This window comes from Nannospalax galili, unplaced genomic scaffold (genome assembly GCF_000622305.1).
Source record: "Nannospalax galili isolate Female #2095 unplaced genomic scaffold, S.galili_v1.0 scaffold471, whole genome shotgun sequence".
Taxonomy (NCBI): domain Eukaryota; kingdom Metazoa; phylum Chordata; class Mammalia; order Rodentia; family Spalacidae; genus Nannospalax; species Nannospalax galili.
Window position 1 is genome coordinate 1,247,263 of NW_008330333.1, and position 11,431 is coordinate 1,258,693.

At 42.3% G+C, this 11,431-nt stretch overlaps 1 protein-coding gene and 1 pseudogene across 1 annotated transcript; both read left to right on the forward strand.

Moving 5' to 3' along the window:
* The first annotated feature begins 4,139 nt into the window (after window positions 1-4,139).
* Window positions 4,140-5,114, forward strand: LOC103744964 (olfactory receptor 1361-like). The gene has a single exon (XM_008846840.1). It carries the CDS (start codon window positions 4,140-4,142, stop codon window positions 5,112-5,114), a length of 975 nt encoding a protein of 324 aa, XP_008845062.1.
* Window positions 5,115-6,959: 1,845 nt separating this feature from the next.
* Window positions 6,960-7,439, forward strand: LOC103744219 (annotated as a pseudogene).
* Window positions 7,440-11,431: the final 3,992 nt, after the last annotated feature.

Sequence of the window (11,431 nt, forward strand, 5' to 3'; positions counted from 1 at the left end):
AACTCTCTGTTCAACTCCTTAGCCCATCTTTTAATTGGGTTGCTTCTTGTCTTGATTCTCTGTTTTTTGAGTTTGTTATATATTCTGAATATTATACCTCTGTCAGCTGTTTTGCTGGTGAAGATTTTCTCTTATTCTGTGGGTTTTCTCTTCACTTCCTTGGGTGCTTCTTCTGATGTAGAGAAGCTTTTTAGTTCAATGAGGTCCCATTTGCTGATTCTTGACCTTGTTTCCTGCACAATTGATGTCCAGTTTAGAAAATCCTTTCCTACACCTATATCTTAGAGTAATTGCTACCTCTGTCAGCTGTTTTGCTGGTGAAGATTTTCTCTTATTCTGTGGGTTTTCTCTTCACTTCCTTGGGTGCTTCTTCTGATGTAGAGAAGCTTTTTAGTTCAATGAGGTCCCATTTGCTGATTCTTGACCTTGTTTCCTGCACAATTGATGTCCAGTTTAGAAAATCCTTTCCTACACCTATATCTTAGAGTAATTGCCAATGTTTTCTTCTAACAGTTTCAGAGTTTCAGGCTTCACATTGAGGTCTTTGATACATTTGGAGTTCACTTTTGTGCAAGGTGAAAGATAGAGTTTTAGAAGCCGGGCATGGTGGTGTACACCTGTAGTCCTAGCACTTGGGAGGCAGAGGCAGGTGGATCTCTGTGAGTTCAAGGCCAGCCTGGTCTACATAGTGAGTTCCAGGCCAGCTGTGGCTATAGGGAGAGGCTGTTTCAAAAAGACCCCCCTCCCCCCCAAAAGATGGGGGTTTAGTTTCATTCTTCTACAGGTGGTGATCCAGTTTTGCCAGCACCATTTGCTGAACATTCTGTCTTTCCTCCAATGAATGTTCTTGGCCCCTTTGTCAAATATCAGGTGGCTGAAATTTCGTGTACTCATGTTTGTGTCTTTAATTTTGTTCCATTGATCTAAGGGTCTATTTTTTGTGCCACTACCATATTGTTTGTATGACTATAGCTCTGTAATACAGTTTAAAATCTGGCATAGTAATCCCCCCCTGGCATTGTTCTTAGTGCTCAGGGTTGCATTGGCTATCTGAGGTCTTTTGTGCTTCCATATGAATCTTAGGACTGGTTTTATCCAATTCTGTGAGAATGTCATGGGGATTTTGATTGAGGTTACATTGAATTTATAAATGGCTTTTGGTAGGATGGTCATTTTCCAAATATTAATTCTTCCAATCCATGAGCATGGGAGGTCCTTCCATCTTCTGATGTCTTCCTCAGTCTCTTTCTTTAAAGACTGAAAATTTTCACTGTAGAGGTCTTTAATGTCTTTGGCCAGGTTTATTCCAAGATATTTTATTTATTTTTTTGCAGCTACTGTGAAAGGGGAGTGTTTCCATGTACTCTTTCTCTGATTGCTTGTTATTGATATATAGAAAGGTCACAGACTTTCGTAGGTTAATTTTGTAACCTGACACTTTACTGAATGTGTTAATCAGTTCTAGGAGTTTTCGGGTGGAATTTTTGGCATCTCTTAGATATCATATCATCTGCAAAAAGGGATAATTTGATCTCTTCTTTTCCAGTTATTACTCCTTTAATTTCCTTATCTTACTGTTTTTGCAAGAGTTTCAAGCATATGTTAAAGCGAAGTGGAGATAGTGGGCAGTCTTGTCTGGTTCCTGATTTCAATGGGAATGCTTCCAGTTTTTCTCCATTTAGAATGATGTTGGCTATGCATTTGTTATATATGGATTTAATTATGTTGAGTTATGTTCCCTTCTGTCCAATTCCCTCTAGGACTTTGTACATAAATCCACACTGAATTTTGTCAAAGGCCTTCTCTGCATCTATTGAGATGACCATGTGGTTCTTGTCTTTGAGCCCATTTATATGATTTATGATGTTTATTGACTTATGTATATTGAACCATCCCTGCATCTCTGGAATAAAGCTGACTTGATCATGGTGGATGATCTTTCTGATATGTGTCTGTATGCGGTTTGCAAGTATTTTATTGAGAATTTTTGCATCTATGTTCATTAAGGATATGGGTCTATAGTTTTCTTTTTTGTTGTTGTATCTTTACCTGGCTTTGGTATTAGAGTGATGCTGGCTTCATAGAAGGAATTTGGAAGTTCTCCCTCCATTTCTATCTTTTTGAATAAATTAAGTAGTATTGGATGTAGATCTTTAAATGTCTGATAGAATTCTGCTGTAAATCTATCTGGTCTTGGGCTTTTTTTAGTCAGGAGGTTTTGTATTAGTTTCAATTTCTTTTTGTGTTATGGGTCTGTATAATATTCCAGTTTATTTTTAATCATGTTATTACATATCCTTTGAAACTATCACTTGATGGGACAAGAGAGTTGACTCAGAGCAGTGGCTGCTGTTGCAGAGGACCTTGACTCAGTTACCAGCACCCACATGGCAGTAACAAACCATCAGTAACTTCAGTTGCAGGGGAGATGATGCCCTCTTCTGGCCTCTACAGGCATTGTACACACATAGTACACTTTCTTCATGCAGGTAATACACACATATGCATGAAATAAAAGTAAATCACAAAAAGAATTTAAAAAGAAAGCATCACTTGGTATTCTGTCTTTTTTGTCTCTCTCTTCCTCTTTCCGTCATGTCCTCTCTCTCTCTCTCTCTCTCTCTCTCTCTCTCTCTCTCTCTCTCCGTGGTTTCCCCCTCCTGTCTCAGCCTTCCCAGTGTTGGATTTGAGGTTTACTGCCATGTTCAGCTATGTGTTGCTTCTTTAGTCCCCCTGTGAGTCTCTGCTCAGAACTGGACAGGAAGAACAGGGTTAGGTCACACATTTTGGCTGTGTCATGGTGATATGCACTGGCCGTCCTTCAATCCTAATTCTAAATATCTTGGTCCTAACTGTTATGGAGGAAGTTGTGTATGTGTATGTGTGTGTGTGTGTGTGTGTGTGTGTGTGTGTGTGTGTATGATATAAACATGGTTCCCAGTGTTTCACCACACCAACATTATGTGGAACGATCTATTACAAGGAAACAGTAACCCATGAGTTGGGTGATGCCTCCAAAAATGCCTACAAAAAAGGTCTGGAATTTTCAATTTGGCAGAGAAAACTTCCCTTTGAACCAGACTCCATAGTATCCTGTTACTACACCTTAATAAAGTGCCCTTAATAGTCCTACCTGCAAAATAGAGATGATATAGTATCATTAATCACCTCTGAAGATGATCAGACATGTGAAAGCAAAGATTACACAAAACATAGGTTTACTCTCAAGTCTGAAAACAAAAACATAGAAAAATGTAATATTTCTATCAGTGGCAAAGACCCAGATCACCAAAGTCATGAAGGTTGACATAGAAAGGGCTGCATACTGGGATCTGTTTCAATCACTGTGGTCTTCTTCCTAACAGCTTTACATTTTGACCCCAGAGTTGGGCCTAAACTCTGATGATCTTTGTTGCCCTCATTGGCCCAAAGAGGCCAAAGATGTAGAGTGGGGAATTGTTCTCTTCTTGTTGTTAATGAGACTCTAAGGAAATTTGGTCCCAGTGGCCAAAGAGGCTTTTGTAAACACCTGCTCTGTGATTGTTCCACACATCTTTCCTGTTCAGAAGACCAAGACTCCAAATACTTGCTCCTCACCTGCTCAGGACCTGCCTATGTTACAAAGCCATCACACTCCTGAGGGAAGCCCTGTCCAGTTAGGTCAAAGTGGACAGCAGTGGACAGCACCAACCACCCCAGGAGTGGAGACACAAACATTTGTTCATTCAGAGATAAGTTCTTTTAGGAACCTGCTTAGCAACTTCTTCCAGAGCCAAGAAGTCATGATAAGAGTCCAGAATTCTTTTGTTGTCATTTGAGATAAACTAAATACTAGCCAACAATTTCTGTTTTCTTTTTGAGCCACTAGATGTTGGAGTAAGTCTGAGGTAGAAAGAAAATTGAACAACGTAAGTAGAGATACATCTAGTTTTAGAAACAGTGTTTTTTTTTTTTATTTTCATTATATTAAAAAAACAAGACTCAGGGATCACATAGGAAAAAGCATCAAAGTCAAATATTAGACAGTGAACCTTGGGTGGGGTAGTCACATCTTCCATCAGCAATGTAAGATAATCTGTGAACCTGTTCCTGCCTGGAGTCCTAGCAAATCCTGACCATTCCCATTGTGGGCTCAGACCATGAGAAAAATGAACCTGTCGAGGGTCTGTGAGTTCCTCCTTCTGGGACTCTCCTGGCAGCCCCAGCAGCAGCAGCCCCTCTTCCTGCTCTTCCTCATCATGTACCTGTCCACCGTCCTGGGAAACCTGCTCATCATCCTGGCCATTGGCACTGACTCCCGCCTGCACACCCCCATGTACTTCTTCCTCTGCAACCTGTCCTTTGTGGATGTCTGCTTCTCCTCCACCACTGTCCCCAAGGTGCTGGTCAACCACATACTCGGGAGTCAGGCCATCTCCTTCTCTGGGTGTCTCACACAGATGTATTTTGCCTATGTTTTTGCCGACATGGACAATTTCCTCCTGGCTGTGATGGCCTATGACCGCTTTGTGGCTATATGCCACCCCTTACACTACACAACAAAGATGACTCACCAACTCTGTGCCCTGCTGGTGACTGGATCCTGGGTCACTGCCAACCTGAACATCCTATTACATACTCTGTTGATGGCTCAACTCTCATTCTGTGCAGACAATGTCATCCCCCATTTTTTCTGTGATGCATCCCCCCTTCTGAAACTCTCCTGCTCAGACACACATTTGAATCAGATGATGATTCTTACTGAGGGGTCCCTGATCATGTTCATCCCATTTGTCTGCATCCTGGCCTCCTACATCCAGATCACCTGTGCTGTTCTGAGAGTCCCATCCCCAAGGGGAAGATGGAAAGCCTTTTCTACCTGTGGCTCCCACCTGGCTGTGGTCTGCCTCTTCTATGGCACCATCAGTGCTGTGTATTTCAACCCTTCATCCTCTCACTCAGCTGGGAAGGACATGGCAGCTGCTGTGATCTACACAGTGGTGACCCCCATGCTTAACCCTTTCATCTACAGCCTGAGGAACAGGGACTTGAAGAGGGCTCTATGGAAAGCATTTCCGCAGAAGCACATTTTCTGTCTGATAGAATCCATACCGATTCTTGTTCCCAGGAAATGATTTTCACTAACTGAATATGATTTAACAAATGTTCCATTATGTTCTGGAAAAAAGTATAAGGCATCATTTCCTGGGAAACTTTAAAGACAATTCTTAATCTTGTATTAGTGGACTCTCATTCACAGGTTGGCAGTGAATCTATCAATGAATGGACAATTTTTGTGTGTATGTGGCTTTCAAGATTGTACCCAGGGCACTGTATATGCTGATTAAGAGTACCTTACCACTGAACTATATGCCATTTAATGGGAATTCTTTTTTAAGTACAAACTTTGGAATTATTGGGTGTTCAAGTCAAGTTGTTCCCTTTAATTATTCTCTTTGGAAGGCATGTGCTACATATGTATTTGAGTACTTTAATCATGTGGATTTTAAAAATATATACTGTCTCTGATACTGAGACAGTAACTCACGTGCTCTGCATTAGGGTGACACTGAAGTTTGTAAAACATCCCTGGCAATTGTATGTTCATTCAGAGGTAGAGAGTTTGCTTTAGCGCTTTTCATATTTCCAAATAAATAACTATATTAAAGACTCATAAAATGATTTCTGAGTCTCAGAGACTAATGTGCATGACAGTATTTCAGAGGAGAGTCAGCAGCCCTGGAGGGCATGTGGTCACAGACCCAGAAGTGAGGAACACAAAAGCCTGAAACCTTCAGGAGCATCCTGTTTGGCCGGGTGACTTTATGAGCTGGTGTGGCTGAGGTCATATGGTTCTGGTATCAGGTAAGCAAGTGAGCCTTTGCTGTTCCCTCTGCCCAGATGCACTGCCTGGGTCTCTTTTGACCAGCGCTCCACCCAGGCCTTTGAGAGTCAAGACAGGCAGCATGACTTTCTAATGTAACCCCGATTTCTTCTTTGGTTCTCTCAGCTCCGTTTTTCTTTCAGTTATTCTATCTTCCCAACAAGGACTTTCCTAGCTAATGAGATGACTCTGAGCTCCCTAATAATACTCACTCCATGTCTTCAAGTGTCTGACAGTACTCCTAAATCAAAGGCAACAATCGGCTATAGATCAAAGAAAAGAAAAAGCGTTGAATGAATATTGCCTAAACATTTTCTTTTTTTTGATTTATTTTATTTTTATTTTACTTTTTATGTATATGAGTGTATTGCCTACATGTATGTAAGTGCATCCTTGTCATGCAGTGCCCACAGTCATCACAAGAGGGCATCAAATCCCCTAGAACTGGAATATGGACTGTTGTTGGCCTCCACGTGGGTGCTAGGTATTGAACCCAGGTCTTCTGCAAGAGCAGTCAGTGTTCTTAACTACCGAGACATTTTTCCAGTTTCTTTTCTTTGAATTTTAATTTTATGTGTATGGGTGTTTCGCCTGCAAGTATTTAAGTATACCCATGTATGCAAAGCCTATGGAAGCCAGAGGAGGGCGTCAGATCCCATGTATCTGGAGTTACTGACAGTTGTTAGTCTCCGTGTGGGTGCTGGGAATCGATCCTGGGTCCTCTGCAGCAGTATCCAGTGCTCTTAACCACTGAGCCAGCTCTTCAGCCCATTTTTTTTTCCTTTTATGATAGTAATGGGCCTAGGTCTTGCACCTGGACGCAAGCACTCTGCCTCTGAACGGTACCTTCTGCTTCTTTTACAGATCTTCACAATGCTTACTGATTAACCTTTTTGGAAGATGCAGAAACAGACAAATAGAGAAGAAAAAGAGGTGTGCACACCCTATCTTTCGGAAAAACATATTAGGAATATTTTTATATTGGATTGTCATCTTTATTCCTTCTTTTCATAAACACTGCTACTCTGGTTTAGCATTAGTCGTGTAAGATCTCACCTATGCACTGAAATTTCTTCAAAAACTTTCTTTGCCCTCTCTGTCTTCTCTGCCCTGGGAGCAGCTCTCCTGCCTTGACCCCTCACCCTTGAAAATGTATGCCTGCTCCAAGTTCCTCTCTACCTGATCCTTGGTGCAAAGCACCGCCCAGCTACTGAGTCGACCTTTAACTGCAATGGTGTTGAACTGACCAGAGACATTGGCAGATGAGAGCCTCAGCAGCTTGGCAGCCCCAGATCCCCTGACCTCACTTGTCCCTAGCCACAGCTTCCAAACCAGCACCATTTTGAGGGACATCAATACAGCAGCCAAGTTCATTGGGGGTGGGGCTGCCACCGTTGGGATGGCTGGCTCTGGGGCAGGGACTGGGACTGTGTTTGGGGGTCTCATCATTGGTTATGCCAGGGACCTATCTCTGAAGCAACAGCTCTTCTCCTATGCAATTCTGGGCTTTACTCTCTTGGAGGCCATGGGGCTCTTTTGCCTAATGGTGGCCTTTCTCATCCTCTTTGCCATGTGAAACAGCTGTTTCCACCTCCCACCGTTCTTTCTCCCATGTCTCGTCTACTCTGTATGTTCCTTTTCCTGTACCTCCCCAGGACGTCTGGGGAAAGTGGTTGGCTCAGGGTCTCACAGAGAGAAGACAAATAAATGCTGTAGTAATAAGAAAAAGAAAACCCTTTCTTTGCTGTGGGTGTGACCATACATTTGTATATAACATTTTTTTAAAAATGTGGCTTGTGAAATGTCTAGGCAGGTAAAAGCTCCTTCCACCAATGCTGATGACCTGAATTAAAGTCCTAAAACTCCAAGGTGCCAGGAGGAAACTGACTCCTGAAAGTTTTCCTCTGACCTACAGGCACACTGGCGTACACAGACACACACACACAATATGTTTAATCTCTGTGTGTGTGTGTGTGTGTGTGTACAGGCACACACATGCCATGGCATGTTGTGTGGAGTTCAGAGGACAACAGTTATCAGGCTGTTATTTCTTCCACTATGGTTTTCAGGGATCAAACTCAGATCACCAAGCTTGTCTGGCAAGTGCTTTTCCCTGCTGAGCCTACTTGCCAGCCCACATTTGGACATCATGATAGAACATGCCATTAGAAAAATTGGGGAAAATATAAAAGCAAAAGTCTTCACCTACATATTCCAGTCCCATCACCCAGATAATAAGCTTTCCTCTACTTTTCTTAATTTGCAAAATTGAAGTTATTCTGCATTTGAAACCTCTTTCTTTGGAGACAGGGTCTCCTGTTAGCCTCAGATGACATGGAACTCTCTATGTAGACCAGGCTTACCTTGATCTCACAGAGATCTGCCAGCCTCTACCTTCAGAGTTCTGGGATTAAAGGCACGCACCACTAAGTCTGGCCCCTCTGGAATCTTTTTTTTTAACTTTATGGGTATGCGTGTATTGCCTGCATGTAGGGAAGTGCACCTGTGTCATGCAATGCCTGTGGAGGACAGAAGAAGCTCTTGGATCCCCTGGAACTGGAGTTACAGACAGTTCTTAGATGCCATGGGGGTGCCCGATTCAAACCCGGGTCTTCTGCAAGAACAACCAGTGTTCTTAACCGCTGAGCCATCTCTCCAGCCCCTCATTTGGAACTTTTTAGCATTCATATTTTTGTCTATCATTTCATTTGATTGTGATGAGATTCTGACAACAATATTGGTCAAGCTCTGTTATTGACAGAAACAGTGGGGGTGGTTACCCACTTTTTCTGTGATGTGACCCGTCTCCTGAAGCTCTCCTGCTCAGACACATACCTCAACATGATGATGATTCTCATGAAGGGGTCCCTGATCATGTTCATACCATTTTTCTGCATCCTGGCCTCCTACATTCACATCAACTGTGCTGTTCTGAGAGTCCCATTCCCAAAGGGAAGGTAGAAAGCCTTCTCCACCTGTGGCTCCCACCTGGCTATGGTATTGCTTTTCTCTGGCACCATCAGCGCTGTGTATTTCAACCCCTCATCCTCTCACTCTGCTGAGGACATGGCAGCTGCTGTGATGTACACAGTGGTGACCCCCAGGTTGAACCCTTTCATCTGCAGCCTGAGGAACAGGAACTTGAAGAGAACTCTATGGAAAGCATTTCCACAGAAGCACATTTTCTGTCTGATAGAATCCAGACTGATTCTAGTTGCCAGGAAATGATTTTCAGTCATTTAGATTTAGCAAATGTTACATTAAGTTCTGCAAAAAAGTATAAGGTGTCAGTTCCTGGGAAACTCAAAGGACAATTATTACTATAGTATTAGTGGATGCTATTTGATGGTTTCCCAGAGAATTTATCAATGATCTTTGTTGTTTTTGTGACTCTGAAGATTGTACCAGGGCATGGCATATGCTGGGTAAGAGTTCCGTACCACTGAACTATTTGCCAATTGTTTGAATTTCTTTTTAAGTAATAATTTTGGAATTATTTTGATGTCTTGGTTGTTAGCTTTTTTTTTTTTTTTTGGTCTTTCTGAGACAGGGTCTCTCTGTAGCACCAGCTGTCCTGGAACTCACTATGTAGACCAGGGTGGCCTTGAACTCACAGAGATCTGCCTGCCTTTGCCTCCCAAGTGCTGGGATTAAAGGTGTGCACCACCACGCCCAGCTGGTTGTTAGCTTTTTAAAAAAATAAATAATCTATTGAGAAATTCATACAGGCATAGAAGGTGTTTTGATCAAATCCATGCCCACTCCCTTCCCTCCAACTCCTCCCATATCTCCCCATGACTTTTTCTGATAACTTTTCTGATAAATTATTTGATTTATTTATTTTTTTAATGGGGCTTTTGGCTAGTCTAACTAACATTCCCCCCTCTGAAGAGGTAACCCTAAAATCTTTTAAGGATTACATAGACGCTTCCAAATACTTTTGACATTTTTGGCCTTTGGAACAGAGTATTGTTGGGGAACCCTGCTGTTAAGGTAGGCTCCTTTCTTAGCAGGGGCTTCCTGCCTGACTTGGAAAGTGCCTCCAAGCATGGATGCCTGACCTTATTCAGAACATGACCTTTGGCATAGTTACCGGCAACAAAAACTGCCCCCAGGTTTTTTTCTATATGATAATTAGGCATTGCCCTATAGCCAGATGATAGGATCCCACTACTGCATGTAAATAAAGCATACTATGAGTGCTTATCTGATGAAGCTTTGGCTACTGCGTCCACACTATATTTTCCCTGACCCGCACTGAATAAACGGAGTTGTATCACTGAATCTGGAGCTGTTTAACTGAGTCTGGAGTTGTATCACTGAATCTGCCTCCCCGGAAGGGCTTTCTTCTGTCAGTGCTCATTAGCTGTCCTGACCCCAGTTGTTGCTTCTGCTCCCTTGTTGGCCAACAACCCACGAGGGGAGGGAGAGACCCCACAGAGTATGTTGCTAAGAGCCCCACAGACATATTGATTTTTAGCCAAGAAACTGGCTACTTTTCTTTGGGGTCTTTATACCCTAACTGCCTAGCCAATTCCTACTTCCTATTTTTATCACACCATCCTCTGAAGAGGTTACCCAAATTGCCAGTAGGGAATCGGGATGCAGACAGCTCTGGCTTCTTCCATGCTAAACAGGGATGCAGAGTGTGGCAATTGGAGTACCTCTTCAGTGGGTCTATCTAAAAGACTCCCAAATTACATAACTCTCATCTCTAAGGGGAAAAGAATGTCCTTGAATCAAGAATAGGAGATGAGAATGAGAAGTAAAGGCAAGAGTAATTAGCATTACGAGTTCTAGGTAGGGAACTAGAAAAATGTCAGAACAGGGCAACTGTCAAATGTTCATATGAGAGTCCATTGGATATTCTGGACAAGGGCTTCCAAAAGCATCACTATATTGGGTTCCTCCTCATTTTTCTTTTGTCTTCCAAGGCTGAACTCTAGAGTGATGGATTCATGATTTTCTTTCAGGTATTTTGATAGCTGTATGGGTGATTAGAATCAGTGTCATTCCCTCTCAAAGGCTTTGAAATAACTGAAGTGTTGCTGAGGTGTATGTATGACCTGAGGGTATGCCCACTGGAAAGCCTTTACCCAGCATGAGTAATGCCTTCTCTTCTTATCCTTCCCCATATTGTATACTTTAGCCTTCCCCAAATCCAGGAGGCCATGGGTGATTAGGGCCAAATTACATAGAGTTGGCTGGGAAGAGTAGCTGGATAATCCAGCGAGGGTCCAATGAACCTACTTGTCCCTCCTCTAATGAATGAGCACAACCATCAACAAGCCCAATTATGATGGTGTTCAGCAATCAGGCTCAGCTGAAGTAGTGATGATGGTAGTTATTTCATTCAAAAGGGACTGCTGTATAGCATCATATTTTTAAAGGAACCTGGTATTTAAAAGGATTTGGTTCTAGGATCCACATATGTGGGAGAACATATATGTTGTTTGTTTTTCTGAGTCTGTGTTACTTCACTTAGTATAACAGTTTCTAGATCCACCCATTTACCTGAAAATTTCATTATTTCATCTTTCTTTACTGCTGAATAGAACTCCATTATGT

Excerpts from the sequence above, each read along its gene's own strand:
- LOC103744964 (XM_008846840.1), top strand. The coding sequence starts at position 4,140 with ATGAGAAAAATGAACCTGTCGAGGGTCTGTGAGTTCCTCCTTCTGGGA.